The 18,341-nt window shown below is 41.0% G+C and overlaps 1 protein-coding gene across 1 annotated transcript in view; it reads right to left on the bottom strand.

The window, feature by feature from the left end:
* PAPPA2 (pappalysin 2) overlaps nucleotides 1–18,341 on the bottom strand; it is a 141,555-nt gene that overhangs the window by 86,278 nt on the left and 36,936 nt on the right. The window contains exons 9-10 of the mRNA XM_008696715.2: nucleotides 13,698–13,833; nucleotides 13,281–13,497 (exon numbers count right to left, since the gene is read on the bottom strand). Coding sequence (XP_008694937.1) covers nucleotides 13,281–13,497; nucleotides 13,698–13,833 — 353 coding nt within the window. The remainder of the gene's footprint in view (nucleotides 1–13,280; nucleotides 13,498–13,697; nucleotides 13,834–18,341) is intronic.

Raw genomic sequence — 18,341 nt, 5'->3', positions numbered from 1 at the left:
CCCTGCTTACATCCATGACCTTGGGTAAGTCTCTTAACTACTCTGGCCCTCTGTCTGCAAATTTGTAAAATGATGGATTTGAACTAGGTTCTCTTAAAGGTCCCTTCCAGCTCTAGCATGATATTTAATTTCCTAGATGAGGTGATGTTGGTATTGGGGTGGGAGTACAGAAAACCCATGAATGGGCAGGATGTGGTGGAAAACCCAAGAAAGAGTTTCTCACAATCTTTCCTGCCCAGTGTAAGTTTTTGCTTAATGTCCCAACTTTTCAGTTGCTTAGTTAAACAAAATATTGCAATTCATTTATCCAAGAAGTGCCACCATTGACCAAATAGTGATCCCAGTGGTTTCTGCAGAAACAGCTCTTTTAAGGTTAAATAGTAAAGAGGATCAGATTTCTGGCCATTCCCCTACTGTGTTTTATTGATTCTTATTGAAATAAGAGGGTGTGGGCTAAGCAGGAATGTACGCTCTGGATTTGGCAGCAGATGGAAGTAGAATGTACAGAATGTAGAGTGGACTGGAAGAAATGGAGTTCTCATTAATCTTGCCACCACCAACAGCAAACCGAAATAATAATAATAGCATCCATCCTTAGAGAGCTTTGCAGTTTCTCCAAACCAATACAAAAAGATACGGTCTCAACTCTGGCTCCCCTTTCTACCTCTTCCTCAGTATGGCTCCATCTTTGCTTTGTAGGACAGGAACCAGATTAAATGTCAAGTATATTTCCATCAGCCTTCTTGGGCAAAATAATGCTGGTAGTTTGAGGGGTTTTACTGAAGCATCACACCAACCAGGAAGGGAAAATTAATTCAAGTTCTTTTCCTCTAAAGATTCTCATCTGAGAGAAACAGAGGAATCTCAGTAGTAATTCTGTTTCTTCCCTCGTGACAGAGAAATGATGAATTACTGCATGAAGCAGACTTCTTCCATTCCTGTATGTTGGGAAAACGGAGCTTCCCCTGACTCTCTATTGAAGGCTCTGCCCTGAAGTCGGCCCCTTGGGAGAGGTCCATCTCTTCCTAGAATGTGACCTATTTGTAAGTTCAGGACTGGACTCTGGTGGCCCCAGTACTGGGTAATTTGCTTCACTCATTTCTAATTCTGGGCACAGTTTTTACCACGCCTGGCTGTAACACTAGAAGTCCCATCCAAATGCCCCCTGTCCTTCTAAAGAGAAACAGATTTACATCACACGGCCAAAAGCGCTCCCTTTCAAATCCCTGCCTCACCAAGTTTCGGAACCCATGATTTTAATGTAGATTATAAAATATGTGGAATACCAAAGGAAGAGTCAAAACAATTGCTGGCTAATTGGCAGAGGGTATGCTTCCTCGCATTGCATCAGGGAAGCAGAATCACCCCTCAGAAACAACAATAGGGGTGCCTGGCTGGCTCAGTCCGTAGAGCATGCAACTCTTGGTCTTGGGGTTGTAAGTTAAAGCCCCACATTGAGTGTAGAGATTATTTAAAAATAAAAAATCTGTACCTTCTAGCGCATACATTTTCCAAATTGCAGTTCCTCTGCTATCCCCCAATAAACTCTATTACTAGTAATAAATAAATAAATAAATAAATAAATAATAAATAAAAATTTAAAAAATCTTTAAAGAAATAACAAATGTGTATGTAAATTATAAAAACATAAATTATATACATATAAAAATACATTTTTCCAGTTTGCAAAGGCAGTATCCATCTCCTTGTGGGACATTTTCTAATGAGGACTGATCACTGGAGCCCCCAAATGATTGTACTGCTGACTCTTGCCCTACCTCCTATTCATCCCTGGATACCAATTAAACTGTTAATCTGGGAGTTACACTGCCCCAGCCACATTCATAGGCCCAGCCTGAGGAATTATGAAGCACGTGTAGTTAAGTGAGAGAACAGCACAGTCCTATGAATGAAGTTTAGTGGGCATGAGTTTCCATCTGTGTCATTCCTAGAACAGTTTCTACAGGGCAGGAGGGAATAGCATGACTTCTCTGTGGCTATACAGAAGCTATGTAAACTCAGGTCCTGAGGATTTGCAAGCCAGCACCTTGAATGAGTCTCAACTTCACACATAAAAGTTAAATAGGTGTTCCGGAAACCAGCTCTAGTATGCATGTGTGGGGGTGCAGGTTCCCACACTTACAACCAAGCAATTCTTGGGCACCAGCAGGGTATCTGAGCATTTAACTCAATCCTGACACTACCTGTCCAGAGAAAGCATCAGGCTCCACAGGTTAAGAGATTAGTCCTACCAGACGGTCCCCATCCCCAACTCAGGCACCACTCACAAACCCAAGTGGTTACCTATACTTCTGACTGACTGGCTATAAATTAGAGGTTCTCAGGACCTCCTCCTCGGGTTTGATTAATTTGCTAGAGCCGCTCAGAGAACTCAGAGAAACATTTTACTTACTGGTTACCAGTTTGTTATAAGATAATAAATAGAACTCTAGAATAGCTGGATGGAAGAGACACCCAGAGCAAGGTATGGGGAAAGGACACAGAGCTTCCATGCCCTCTCCAGGTGTGCCCCTCTTCCCAATGCCCATGTGTTCACCAACCCAGAAGCTCTCTGAACACAGCCTTCTGGATTTTTATGGAGGCTTCAATACATAGGCTTGATTGGCTGATTCAACCTTCAGCCCCTCCCTGCTCGCTGGTCAGGGGGTAGGATTCAAAGTCCCAACCTTCTAATCATGTGTTTGGCTCTATAGACAACCAGTCTCATCCTTAAGTGCTTTCCAAAAGTCACCTCATTCACATAACAAAAGACACCTTTATCACTCTCAACGCTTAGGAAATTGCAAGGGTTTGGGAGCTGTGAGCCAGGAACCGCAGACTAAGACCAAATATCACAATACTGCAGAAGTAGAACATAAAACACGTGCTGGGCCCCCTTGGGACTCTCCTTCTCCCCCTTGGCTTCCTTTCTCCATGAAGTTTCTGGACTCCCCAACAGAAGCTTCACATTGTTCCCATCATCTCATAATCCGGGGATTTGTCAGTCCTTAGCTGACATCAGATTTGGAATATTCTCCCTTCTGTTCTTTTGTTCCCTCCAGCTCTCCCAACCTTGCAGTGTCCGTGGCTCATCTGCTTATGGAGACATGAAGGCCCAAAGAAGGGAGGGAAGGGACTGTCCTGAAATCTTGTGGTGAGACTGATGATGTAGCCAACCGCAGAAGTCAGGGGTCTGGACATTGGGCTTCCTGCCACTCCAATCCCCAGACTTCCTCTGCCTCCATGGTTATGGCTACATAGAACCAGACAGGGCCTGAGAGTCATTCCAACGAGAACTTATGGTCAAATCCGTCAACAGTGTCTGTCTACTTGGCAGGCTGGCAAAATGACAGAATCCTGGAAATACTGGTTTGTTTTTATTTTCTGTGCTCTCTCCACCAGCTGCTATGAGTACAGACCATAGACAGGGCCAGCCCTGAGCAAAACTGAGAAGCAGGTGACATTTTAAACTCATCTCTCTTTTCAATACCACTTTTTCTGTTCCTGGTACCCCCCCCCCCAAACTTCCAGATGCCTATACCAGGTTGCATTTCATCAGGGCCCTGGTCTATTTTTGAATTGACAAGGTCCATAAGAGAATAGTTCTGCTATAATGAGTTGATAACAACTTATGACATCTCTACTTCTATTAAACAGTTATTTACTGTTTTAAATAGACCCTTGGAGATCACCAAGACTTGAAGAAAATCATTCCTAATGGTGGAATTTCAGACACCATGATAAGACATAGAGGAGTCATTAATTCAAAGTTATTGTTTTGAAACGAGCTTATTCCTTAGAGGGAGACTCCAACTCCCAGTCTTCATAAGTTGTTTGTGCCTATTCCTAGCTTTTGACCAAAAGCCTCCACCTAACCAGTTCTCAGAATGCCTCCCACTAAGAATCATCTCGGACAAGGTAATATTTTAATAAAGGCTATTTCTAGAATAGTCTAGCCATGTAGCCATGTACCAATAAACCCCTCAATGAGACCAAGTCTGTGACCTTTTCATTTTTCCTCTATAACCCCTCAAGAACAAATAGTTGAACAGACTCAAACAGCTAACTATGCCTCCCAGAGCAGACCTGTTGTTCACCAGCCCATCCGTCATTGGTCAGAAGAATCAGAATCCTCTCCAGGGGTTCTCCTCCTTCCCTCTTACTTTATGGACAAATCATTCTGGGAAAAGGAAGTTAGGCAAGAAACCTAGGGAACAATTGAGCAGCTATAATTCTTTCTTTGCTTAAGAAACAAAAACAGATTCAATGTTAATTTGCTAAACTGCTTTGGGGAAGAAGATAATCAAATGAGCAGAAATGCAATACATATTTCATTTCTATAGTGCCTTTCCCAGCAAGAGAGAACACTTCCCATCATCCTGGAGTATTAAAAGCAAACCCTCTGCTAAAAAAAAAAAAAAAAAAAAAGCCAAAACAAATGCTTCAACCTGTAGCCCCTAAAAAAAGAAAGGAAGGAGCTCTTCACTTTGTGAGGCTATCAAAAGGGAGGTGATCTGAATGCTGTATTTACATGGAAATGAGCAGGGGAAGAAGATGACTGGCATGGTAGAGAGGCCCAATTCAGGCAGAGAAGAAAGGGAAAGGGTTGGCATTTCAAATCTTAGCTCCAAATAATTGAAGCACAATAGGAATTCGTAAAGCAGCAGCAATGAGGGTTCCAGGGAATAATGAAGCATGAAGCACAATGACGGATAATAGAGATGGAATGATCCTATTACCAAGAGCAGGCTCACAAACTGATTAGAGTGGGGATGCAATGCCAAGGCACTGAGCTGTGCTCTGGCTATGTGCCCCTGGACTGGGGTTTGGAGGCTTTATAATCTAGCCCCAGCTCTACCCCTAATCTACAGTATAACCGAGAAGAAATACTTTGACACCTGAGTCCCAACATCTCCCAAATGGAAAACACAGCCACTTCCCCCCAGAAATTCTCTGGGGATTTTAAAGTCATAAAAGAGAAGTTCTATGGAAAAGTTGCTCCCCTTTCTACTGCACCCCCAGACAAAATTCCATGTCTATAGTGAATTCTCCAAGCACCATGGGAGGTGACCCAAAAATCTTCTCAACTTGACTCACTAATGCAAGCTCTATCTTCTTGGTCAACAGATTCACCTTTTTGAGAAGAACTTTCTAAGGCTAAAGACACCTTTTTGTCATAGCACAGGAGTGCCATTGAAAGAGGGGGGGTTGAAAGAGACAATGCAGCTAGGGTAAGTCAGCCTGAGATACAGCATTAGCCCGGCATGTTACCAAAGTTCATAAGTTGCAGATGGGTAACTATGAGTTATTTGGTGATACCTACGATTTTTCTCCCTGGATCATTTAGTTTTGCAGTCCCTGCTTCAGGAAACAGAATCTGAAGAATAGAGGCTACCCAGAGACAACAGAGTTGACTAAACTAATACATATGTCCATAAATTTGCAGGTATCACTGTATCCTAAGGCATTCCCAACCAAACCAGATACACATTATTCTTTGATTCCTCAGTTTTAAAATGACCTAATTCTCATCTTTACACAAGCATGGTTGACAAGACATGGCAAGTATATTAATTATGTACATATGCATTTTTATATTAAGTATATGAAAGTCAGAGGCTGAACTCCAACTGATATCCACTATAGCAGCCTAGTAGTAAATGTTTTCAGTGAAAAAGGTAAATTCTAAGAGTTGTTGCTTTGAATATAGAATCATACAAGACACAGTGTGTGTGTTCATTATGTTTTCTTGATTCAGACTTTATGTGTTCATGCTTAGCTTGCTTTAAGTAAATAGAAAAATGCAGATTAATGCAGAAAAAGAAAGAGGAGAAAATCTGGGGATGACACTGCTCTTTACAAAAATATTTATTTTTTACTCAAAAAATAATACCCTTTTGAATGGCACAATTGTTTAAAAAGCTAAATCACTGAAAAATGTAGTTATATAATTCATTACACATTAACCTTTTCCAAAAGATTGTCTGGCATAAAGTGAATACACATGCACGTATAGCCACATTTTACTAGACCAAAATTGCTTAAACAATTAACTCCCAATTATCTAACATTATGAAAAGAATCAGAAAACAGATTTTTTAAACAATAGCCATGTTTTTTATTTTTAGATTTTTATATGATTTTATGATTTTCCAGGAACAGATATTACTGATTAAATTTCACTTTAATGAATAAAAATTCTAGGTGAGCCATGGAGAAGGTGGTTCTAAGGGTGGCTCAGGCTTGGAATAAGGGAAAGTGGACTAGGGAATAGAATATGGATGGATATGGGTCATTGCTAGAATGGATATGACACAACTAGATAATGGAGAGTTGAGGGGATATTCTCTAGTAAGAGAGCTGCTTAGATAATCCACCTACCAAGACTAGGGAATTTCTATGAGAAGACCTTGCTCTTAGAATCACTGTTCCTCCCTTATGCTTTTTTTCCAAATATAATTTGAGGGAGGGCAGCAGGGTTTCTTGGATGGTAGTAGACAGGGATTCTTGGGTGGTAGTAGCCACGGGTATATTTCTGAAACAGAAATTCTTACAATATTCTTATAATGGAACGTTCCTTTATTAAAAACAAATTTCTTGGATTCTAGTCTTAGTTTTGCTAATCTCAAATAAGGTGAATTTGTACACTTTGAGCCTCAGTTTCCTTAACTGAAAAATGATTCCTGGCACATTGTAGGCACTTAATAAATATTTTTGAATGATTAGTAGTCCATCTCTTTCTATACACAGACAGACATGCACACACATACACACACACACACACACACATGCACACACACCATATAGCATAATTGGTTTTACAAATCAATTTACATTAAACTTTTCCAAAAACTTTCTTCTACTTGGAGTAAAATACAGTAACGCATACAAAAGGTGTACATTCACACTCTCACACACATATCCATTGTATAAGACCTAAATTGTTACATGAATCTCAGTTATTCACAATGAGAAAAAGGATCAAACCATGACTATACATGGTTAACAAGAAAGAATAAGAGTGAGAACAAGAGAGAGAAGAAAGAACTTAGGTTTCTACATGGAAATTCATTTGAAATGATTAATATCCCGTTCAATTGTAGATTGGAATACTTGGCGTTGATAAGCTATAGTTTAAGGTAAACCTCAGAACCCACCATAATTTTATATTTATGAATATCTATTACTTGTTTTCCATCTCAATCAGAATGTGTATTTATACTGAATAAGTTAATGAGGTATTTATGCTTCATGTTTGCCTTGGACTTAAAATAAGTTCAAACATTAAAAAAAGAAAATATGCATTTCTAGTTAGGTCAAATCTATTTAGAAGTTATACTGAAAAGTGGACTGAGGATCAAAGCCAGGACCTTAAAGGAAATATTAGCTGGAACATAAAAGGCAAAGAGCAAAAAGGGATTTCTTCTGGGTTCTTTGACAATCTTTCCTGCCACTTTGCGATCCTAGAGATGCGCCATGTAGATATTGCTCTTTGTCCAGTTAGTGTGGTGTCATGTGTTCGCAGTAGACCTAGCTGGAGAGACTTCCAGGAAGAAGGGGCATCTCTTCTTGATTCCCATGTGTTTTTCTCTCCTGGCCTCTGCATCAGTTGACATCTCACAGGGCTTCAGGCCAGTGGTGCTCACCCCCTAAGGAGTTTCAGGGACACCCTGCACATCTCAGCAAGGTCTACCAGCAATCTAGCTGGAGCAAATCTCAATGGTGCCCCAGTGATTGACTTCCCAGAAAATTTCACCAGTGCCCAGAGGGTGACCTCCCAAGAAGTGTCAGAAGCACCCCAATGGCAGCTTTCCAGAAGTCCCTACAGTGCCTGAACACGCAACTTCCTAATAAGCTTTGACTGGTTACCCCAGTGGGTGGTTTACTGCTCGCTGACCCCAGTCTGTGAAACCTCAGCAAACTTCTGTGCCATCCATTGTGCCATCGCCAAACCCACTCTGATGAGCTCCAAATCACAGCCTTAGGTGGGGAGCCTTTTCCACATATGTTCCTTCCTCTGATACTCTTCCCTCACCTCTAAATGGAATGACTACTCCCTTTATCCACCATTCTTCTACTCATTAGGGTTCTCTTTACCCTTAAGTAGTTAATCCTTTGTAGTTCCCTTAAGTGGTTAATAGTTACTTATATTAAACTCTCCCTATTCTAACTACTGTGTCCTCACTGGACCCCAACTGGCATAGAATGGAACTGTACATGGTACCAGGAGATAGATTCACAAAGGTAGGATCTGGGGATCAGTTTGGTTGTAGCTTTGGGCTTGAGTACAACGCAGAGCTCCTTGTCAATGGGAAATGGGATGCTAGCAGTCTATAACATGAAGTTGGATAAATAACAAGCATTACTTTTGGTCAATGGTGCTGAAGAGCCAACTGGAAATACGTACCCTAGAAACCCAAGTGGTTGCTGACTTAATGGAAGCTGTTCTCTACACCATTGCTGGGCGTGTCACAGCCGCAAAGGAGAAGAAAGCACACTGAAGCCAGGAAGAGAAGCCCTTCCTCCTGCAGTGTGTCTCCATAACCCTCTTCTGACAAAACTGAACATTGCGTCAGCCGGCAAAGGACAAATATTAATAAAATCCTGTTCTAGTATTACACATGCACATGCTAAGAGTGGCCTGAGAGCTGAGAAGCAAGAAACTGATCAGTGGCACCCTTGTAAAAAGAGGAATGGAGAAAAACAAAGACGAGGAATAGTGTGAAAGCTGCCATGGGCGATGCTCCCGCCTGGTGCTAGAATGTGCTATGCACGCCACATGTATGCTTCTCGGTTAATCTCACAAGAATGCTATGAGGTCATTTTTCCCTGCTTCCAACTTAAATTCCAACAGTACAGAAAAAAATATGAAAACTCTTATCAATATCAAAAACCAAGACTGACAGCTGGAATCTGTGAGGATTTCCTCCTGATTTCAAAATGTATTGGAGTTGAATTGAGAAACGACATTGGAAGCTAAAGCATGCATATTTTTTTTCCTGAGGGGGGAAAAATAGCAAATAAGGAATAAAGCCATGCTAAAAGGAGAGAGGGAAAGGGTCATTCTTTCTTCATTCTCTGGCTTCTCTTGAGACCAGCACACTGGGCACTGCTTTTCAGGGGTCACAGATCTGTTTTTTATCCCTTAGTCCTCATCAGTACCACCCTTCCATTACTGACTTCAAGACTTCAGGTCAGAAAGTATGAGGGTCTTGGTCAGGTGGGGTAGGAGTGAGGGGAGGGGGTGAGGGAGAACCACTGGCAAAGGCCATGGAATCCTAGAAGATAAATGTCCCAAAGGTAAAAATACTACAGGGTCCTAAAGATACTAGAGGCTTGAGGAACATGAAAGAAATTTTCAGAATAAACAGGGCCATGTAGCAATATGCCCTGGGCTCATTGGCAATGAAGATACCAAAATGTTAAAAATAAATGAAAGGCAAGTATTTACCAAATAAATAAAACAGAAGGAAAGCAGAGATGGAAATTTAAATTCCAGACAAGGTAGAATACAAAGCCAAAAGCATTTAACGGAGCAAAAGGGTTGGCACAAGGCATGATCCTAATGAAGATAAAAGAGTCTCAAGCAGTTATGCACCTAATTCTGTAACATCAAATTATAAAAAGCCAGAACTCTTTGAAATACAAAGAAAAGTAAAGGAAGCACAGTTGTTTGGGAGATTACACCGCAACCTGTTATGGAGAAGGTAGATGGAAAAATCAGTAAGACAGAAAGTGCAAATGTTGCAAAGGAAGGAGCGGTCAGAAGTTTCAACCATTGTAATCAGCCCATGCTCTGGAGAAGGAGATGAGTCAATGCTGGGGGATCTGCTGTATCTATCATTGGGTAGGGGGAGAGAAGTTACAATCAGTGTTTCCATTACATTATGCTCATGTAACTAGAAGAACAAAATTCTGTTGTAGGAGAAATCACACACCCATCAGCAATTCTTGCCTATTAGTAAATTCTTCTAAACTTGACTGTGTGAATTTCCAAAGTAGATAGTAAGAGTCCTGATTAGAGTCCTGATTAATTGGAAGCTAATCCACTCATTTAGGCAAAGTAACCTATCAGTGCCTGGAGTATATCTCGGACACACTCCAAATCCCATTGCATTAATCACAAAAGTGGTTCCCACTTCCTAAGGCTATCAACATAATCCTGGCATGGTTGGGGGGTCTGCCTGATTCTCCAACTCCTGGGATGCTGTGGCAGGTCATGCTGGACCTTTCCCTAAGTGGCTAGAGCTAGAAACAGCCACAGAGTAGAAGTGAGTTGAGCTCTAATTGAGCACCAGTGGCCAAAACCAGGAACACAAAACTTGGTTTTCGAGACTAATGGTTCATTATCAGTAGACTAAGCCCAAAGGGTCATGAACTGGCAGCCATCATAGCAGAAAAAGAAACAAGATGAAAAGAGAGATCAAAGCTAAAGGATCCAAGGTAAGGATCCCAAACATCACTGGAGAGCCAGACAGGTTTATTGGTCTTCAGCTGAGATTCTGTGGGCCAGTTGGGCTGGTTTAAAGATGCAGAGTTGTAGGAGGGACAGGCCATTGGTCATTAATGGTTAAATACAGAATGGATAATATATCCTCTACTGCCAGGCATCTGTCAGCTCTCCATTGCCCATTTTAGTATTAATGGAATTCAGGTCATAAGGGGTAAGAATGAGGTAGCCAGGAATCCCTCTCACTATGCCCAGAATTTGAGGGTTTCATATTATGATCTATCTGCATCTACAACTGGGATTGATATAAAGATACAAAAAACCCTTTTATTTTTTGAGAGTACATAGGGATTCAGATTTTAAATCTGTTCACAAAGAAAATATATGAAATCTATTAGGTTAACTGTGTATCAAAATTTACTATATTGCACTGATTTGCTGGCTGAAGGGAAGCCAATTTGCATGGCTCCTGTCAGTCACATGTGGTTTGGAAAGGCTTGTGCATTCCAGATACACTCTGTGTAAACTGGAGAATCATACTCTATTTCTACTGGTTTGCATGCATGCGTATAAACTTGTTTTTCCCACAGTGCCAAATGAAAATAAGTGAACGAGCAGCAGTGATCACAATTAATCAACTTCTTTGTCAGAACTTCACAGCTGTGACGGTGAGGGGAATTCTTGTCCCTCAGGTCTAGAGAGGCCATGACTTCCACTTCTTCTGGGTTTCCTGTTCAGTTCTGTTCCATCCAGCATTTAGAGATAAAGTCTGTTACTATCATTCAGCACAGCTTCTGACACCTACTACGTGCCAGACCCTCTGCTGGGTACTGAAAGATACCGCATGGAATTTCCACCAGAGAGAGTTCAGAGCTTAGCGGAAAAGAACAACGAGTAAACAAACAGTTACCACCCGAAGTGATAGTTATCTCTGCAGAGTGTGGGTTATGTACAATGCCCTATGGAAACAGGAAAGGAGTTTGCCAAGATTTCACAGAAGAAGGTGAATCCTGATGGTGAAGTGTGAGTTGAAGTGAAGAAGGGCTGGAAGGCATTCAAGAAAGTAGGAACATAATGTGCAAAGACATGAAACTCATCAAGAACACATGTCTCAAGGACCTGAAAGAAATTCTGTATGGCTTGAGGCCAGAGGTACAGCCAGTAGAGAAAATCATTTGAAAAAAACCTGGGAGAGAGAGGCAGTAATTCTAGTAAACAACGTTATTTTAATACATTCCTGTGTTAATATTTGAAGATGTTTGCTCAGTAAGAATACTTAAGAGCTGCAGACAAACTAACTAATGTTACAATGTCCAACATCCAGACTCTATTCCTTATTGCTTTTCTCTTTTTAGCATTTACAACAACACCTGGCACACAGTTGGTACTCAATTAACAAACTATTATTACTGTATGTGGTAGATGGCCTCAAACATGGCTCCTAGTGATTCATGCCCTTCCCCTTGAGCATAGGCTGGACTTATTGACGCATTTCTAATGAAAAGAATACGCCAGAAGTAATGGATTGTCACTTCCAACATTATGTTATAAAAAGGCTGTAACTTTTTTATGGTCTCCTGTAGCGTTTGGGTGGTGTCCCACGTACTCACCCTCTCTGGCTCTTTTTCTCTCTTGGATCGTAAGCTGCTGTATCACAGGATGATCAGACAGCTCACGGAGAAGCCAACGTGGTGAGGAACTGAACCACGCCCACGTAAGCACTCCTGCTGCTAGTACCAATGTGAGTGAGCCCGGACGCAGATCTTCCGAGGCCTGCCCATCACCACATGGGTGAACTTGGAAGTGAAATTTCCAGCTCCACTTGAGCCTTAGGTTATGGTAGCTTTGGACAACCGCTTGATGGCAACCTCATAAGAGACTCTAAGCCAAAAGCACCCAGTTAAGTTGCACCCAAATTCCTCACTCATGGAAACTGTGAAAGCCACTCAATTTGCTATGATTTGCTACACCGCGAAAGACGACTGACATCCTACACACTACTGTCTACTCCTAGTCCCCAATCAAAGCTTGGGCATGGTGGTATCAGAGCTCCCATCTGGTGACGGAACACTGCCTGGCAGCTTTTGCGACTGGGATCCCAGTCCCCTGACACCTCACTCCTTGAGGGAACAAACTCTGTTACCTACAGTCCCACTCCATTGATTAGACCACTCATAGTGAGTGAGTTTAGCCCAACTGGAGCACAGACCACTGTACGGCCTGCTCCCTCCCACCTTCGGGCCTCCTTGGGCACACCAACAATCTAAAGTACAGTCCCTCTACTAGCTGAGCCAGAGAGTTCAGGAAACCTCTGTCTCGATGATGACAATCACAGATGTCCACAGAAAGATGTATGTAGATAATATACTCCTGATTTCCATGTGTAACTCTGATTATATGACATGCCTTGAAAACTAATTGTGAAACTTGCTGTATACACTGTCCAGGTGGGAACAAGTGGAAAAACATACATTGCTTAGGGAACATTGAGTTTTTGGCAGAGAATATTTGGCAGTTTCTATAACCATGTTGATTTGAAGGCAGTGGTTTTATATGTAAAAAAGATTTTAAGACCTTGTAAAGATGTTAAATATTTACATAAAAAATTATTCTTAACTAAGGAAAGAAGAGCAAAATATAAAACCCAAGTGTGCCTTCTATGAGTTGTTCTTCACTTGTTTCTTATGTCTTCTTAGTAGTTTTTAGACCCACTTTTTAGTTAGTGATTAAGCACCCACTGAAAACAAAATGCTACATATGAAAATGATAGCAGTACACCCCAACCAGAAGAAAAAGAAAGGGGAAAAAAAGGAGAAAGGGGACTCTGTACCTCTGTCCCTGATGATTTTGCCCCTCAGGCTCTGGGATGCACTTATTGAGAGCTGAAGGACTCATGTGGGAGGATGTCCTTAGAGCCACCGCTGAGATGCCCACCAATGGGGATGAGAAATTCAGCAGCACTGAGGTGGTACGGTGGGAGAGGACATTCAGGGGATGGGTCACGTTGATAACCAGCGGGTTATGCCGGCATGACAGCTCATAGGTTCCTGAAGAGAAATAAGGAGATGAAAAATACTGTAAGCCATTCATATGCTCCATCTTCCCACATCTAGCATTCCTTGTATTTTCTTAATAGCTGCGTATTGTAGGCAAGGTCCCAAACAATATCAGAGACAGACGCCCAGCTGACTCCAGGGTCTACTGGATCATCCTCTAGTGACCCCAAAAGGATCACTGTCAGACTCACCAAGGGAGTGGTTGTTCCCACTGACATCGGTCAGGTGAACAGTCACTGTCGGCCGCTGATGTTGTCTCAGTCCTGGGCCATCAGATGTCAAGAAAATGAAAACTGCCGTGGCCACTCCTGGTCTACTGAAACACACCTAGGCGTAAGCACACATATGTGTAAGTCATCATTTCCACCGGGCTATCAAGGCATGTGTCACACTATTTTTACACTTCTCAGTCCCCCATTTTTAAAGTAAGAGTTCCCTTCTCCTTTGCTTTTGAGAAAAATATGGAGTAGGCATAGAAAGATAGCTGAGGTCACACCAAAAATCAAAATTAGATGAAAAAAAGATAACTTTCAGCTACTGAGCTTTTCATCTTTTTCTGAGGTTTTGTTTTGTTTTGTTTTTTACCTCAACTGTTCCTTTTTTCACTTGGACCTGTCTTTCTTTAAATTTCTCAAGAAGATCACTGAAAGAGATCATTGTTGGAGACAAGAAATCGCTGCATAGCCAGCCAATCTTATCTCCAAAGTGGGAAGAAGAGGACAAGAGTCACCAAGCTAACATTCTGTTTGAACTGTCATAGTTCAGAACATAGCTCATTCTTCCCCATCTTTCTGTCTTCCCTCTAAACATTTTATCTGAACCTCTCACTGAGTATGTGGACCATGACAGGAGACGCAACTGTAGTGTCTCTTGTTTCTGAGACTAGAAGCCGTGAAACTGTTTATTCTCATGCATTTCTACTGGTGCCCCAAGAATATATATACCCTACCCTACCCATGGCTGAAAAATAAGCCAACACCGAGGGACAGGAAATTCAGTTATTTATAAGCAATATCTCTAGGTGCTTAGGCTGATTAACAGTAAAAGAGTCTTTCAAAGCAAACTATGGGAGTTTTGTCCCTGGAAATCCTTCAATATAAAAGAAGACATCTTCAAGATAGGGAGATGACCTGGAGAGCTTATTTCCCACACTGAAATTATTCGATGTAGTAATTCTAGTTTTGTTTTACACCCTTTAGCTCAATATTACTCTCGTTTCCGTTCAGAGTAAATCTCTACCTTACCTGGTATTACGTGGTTGCTACATTATCAGATTCTGGAGCTGGACCTTACAATGTTCTCTGCCTTTCTGTAGCTTTTTATTGGTTCTGAGGGTGACAAAGCTCCAGGAAAACTATCCCCAGGGTTAAAGAAGGGTGCATCTAATGGGAGGGACCTCTTCTAAAAATGGAGAGGAGAAGGGTAAAACATGTTTTCCATTTTACCAAGAATTCTTCCTTGTGTGCAGGCTGATTTTTCCTGAGTCTTGGTGGTGTGTTTATAGTGTGTCCGTTTGCACTGCTGGCTTAATTAGGGTGATTTTATGATTTGCAGTGGTCAATGCAACACAGCTCTCCCTTCTTCCTCTCCCCCTTTGAGGGAAAGACCAGCCACACTCTCTTTTTACAGTGTCTTTTTCCCCTCATTTCCCCTCTTTGAAATAATAAATATTCCTTTATAACTTAAGAAATATCCAGACCCATAGGTTACGGCTTGCAATACGAGGTCCTTTGTCCCTGACTGGATGAGGGCTAGACATGAAACATACCATAAGGTAACCAAGAGCCTAACGCAAAGCCCTCAACTGCAGCAGCAAAGGACATCAAAGTCCCTTGGGAACTCCCACAACCTCTTCCTTTTGCTATACCACAAAAGAGACCTGAGTACTGGAAGAAAGTTCTGGGGTGTTTCCTGAGCCAGGAACAGACGGAGTCCAAACAAGTACACGGTGGCTTTACCGCAGTAGGCCTCAGACTTGAAGAGTGGGGTGGGTTCAACAAGGAACAGGAGCCCTCAGTCTTCCCACCTTCTGTTGGGCCCCAAAATAGACACCACCCACCTGAAACTAACTAGGAGGGGTCAGTCTTATGATGGTGTGGATTTCTCTATCCTGAGGGCCCATGCCCAAAACCTCCAGCTCATTTTGCATCTCCTGGCAATGTGCCTTCTTGCTCTAAGGGTCTTTGAACCAAATCCCTTTGAGCCTTACAGCCTGCTCCTGGTGGCATCGTCTCTGTGCCTCGATCTGTGGGAAAGCGTATGCCAGGATTTCTAGGCCATGGCTTAAGCAGGAAACCACAGGTAATACTCACAAAAGAAACACAGGCCCAAGAATATTGGGAAACATAAAGCAAAAAGAGACAAGGGTTTGATCAAGGCACAGGATGCCGAGTCTGTAGCATTTCCTCTCACAGTGACACAGGAGACGTAAACCGAACTTTGTTCTCAGCCGAATTACCAAATACGCCCCACAACAGCAACGAGATACAAAGAAAGTATGAACTCTCATATGACTTTTGGAGCCTCCAAAGCAGAGACTAGTTTGAATCCACGCATATGTGCATAGCCAATCTGAGCCAGGGTGAAAAGAACCAAGTAAGTTCACCATTCTGGAGAGAGTGTTGGCCAGGCAGAAACCTCGGTTTGACTCTTAGCTCCATCTCTACTAACTGGTTAAGGCTGAGGAATCCATCCCTCCTCTCTGAGCCTAGGGTTCCTATTTTGCACATCTGAAACACAGACATACTAACGATTTCATGAAGCTAGTATGAAGATTAAATGAAATCAGTGAAAGCACATAGGACAATGCCCGTCATCTAGTAAGAATTCAATGTTCATAAATTAATTCACAAAATAATTCTTATTTCCAAAGAGCAATATTTTTTAAAATTTTGTTTACACTTCAGGAAGACATGGGTGAAGAATAAAATTTAAAAATTAAGCACAAACTGTATATTTTGGTATACAGAGAATTATGCTCTTCTAAAACCTATACAGTAAAAAATTTCACCTATGCTGTTTTAAATCGGCATTTGTAGAAATGTGAATTTGTATTCCAGGTTCTACATCTAGAGACACTGGCAATATCCAAGGCTTTTGGTATAGAATATAGCTCTTGTTTATAAATGTACTCTATGAAAAATATATTTTATATATGTAACTCTTTTAACAGATTTTCAGAAAATTCAGTTCAATATGTGTTCATCAAAAACCTACTTTTGTTGTACATATACAGACAAAAAAACTTCTAAAATTGATGGTATAATTAGAATGCTGAGTTTATTCCTTAAACAAAGGTGATTATTTTTATTGAAGTATAATTAACAGTGTTACATTAGTTTCCAGTACAACTGGATTCTACAATTCTATGCAATACTCAGTGCTCACCACAATAAGTGTAGTCACTGTCACCAGACAACATCTTTACAATCTTATTGACTATATCCCCTGTGCTGTACTTTTCATCTCTGTGACTTACTCTGTAACTGGAAATTTGTACCTCTTACTGCCCTTTATCCATTTCACCGGTCCCCTCACTCACCTCCCCTCAGGCAACCATCTGTTCGTTCTTTGTATTTAAGAGTCTGGTTTTTTAGTTTGTCTCTTTTTTTCTTTTTGTTCATTTGTTTTGTTTCTTAAATTCCACATATGGTATTTGTCTTTGACTGGCTTATTTCACTTCGCATTAAACCCTCTAGCTCTATCCATGTTGTTGCAAATGGCAAGATTGCATTCTTTTTTATGACTGAGTAATAGTCCATCATATATCTCTATCTCTATCTATCTATCTACCACGTCTTCTTTATCCATTCATCTATTGATGGACACGGGTTGTTTCCACATCTTGGCTATTGTAAATAATGCTGCTATAAACACAGGGGTGCATATATTTTTTGGGAGTTTTGCTGCTGCTGTTGCTGTTGTTGTTTTGCTTTTGATCAAAGTAGTTATTTATTTATTTACTTTGGATTTTTTTAATTTTTTTAATTTTTATTTTTTTATTACGTTATGTTAGTCACCATACAGTACCATTAGTTTTTGAGGCAGTGTTTTCATTTCTTTTGGGTAAATACCCAGTAGTGGAATTACTGGATTGTATGATGTTTCTATTTTTAATTTTTTGAGCAAACTCCATACTGTTTCCCACAGTGTCTGCATCAATTTGCATTCCCACTAACAGTGCACGAGGGTTCCTTTTTCTCCACATCCTCGCCAACATTTGTTATTTCTTATCTTTTTGATTCTAGCCATTCTGACAGGTGTGAGGTGATACCTCATTGTGGTTTTGATTTGCATTTCCTTGATGATGAGTGATGTTGAGCATCTAAGATGACATTTTTAAAAGTTATTCTTCCCACAGCTAAATCACAGCTATTTTGATCTAATATTACAGCCCACACTATTTTCACTTTACACAAAACACACCATGAATTTTATGTTCCTGGATATAAAAGATAGTTATCGGCTAGAACAGAGACTTGGAAACATGAAGTGCTAGTTATTAAACCCATGCCACTTTTGCCACTACAGTGCGACACTTCTCTCATCGACACACCAAATGCATCATGTGAATAGCTTCCCCTTCAGGACGGAGTGTCAAATGCACCTCCTGGGGTACTCTTCAGATCTGAAATGAGCAGCAGGCATGCTCCAAGAGAAAAATTCAAGGTGCTAAGAGGTCAAAGGGATTGTTAGCTTCATGTGCCATGTTTTATTATTTGTTTTAACAGGGAGATTGCATTCATGTATTACGTTGACAATATAAAATTAATTTGAACTTGGCTCTTATGAAGAAAAACAATAGATAGATGTTAGAAAGGAGACAGAATCTTTTA

Source organism: Ursus maritimus, unplaced genomic scaffold (assembly GCF_017311325.1).
Source record: "Ursus maritimus isolate PB19 unplaced genomic scaffold, ASM1731132v1 scaffold_2, whole genome shotgun sequence".
NCBI lineage: Eukaryota > Metazoa > Chordata > Mammalia > Carnivora > Ursidae > Ursus > Ursus maritimus.
Note: the sequence above shows the minus strand (reverse complement) of the source record. Positions and strands in the feature narration are given on the sequence as shown.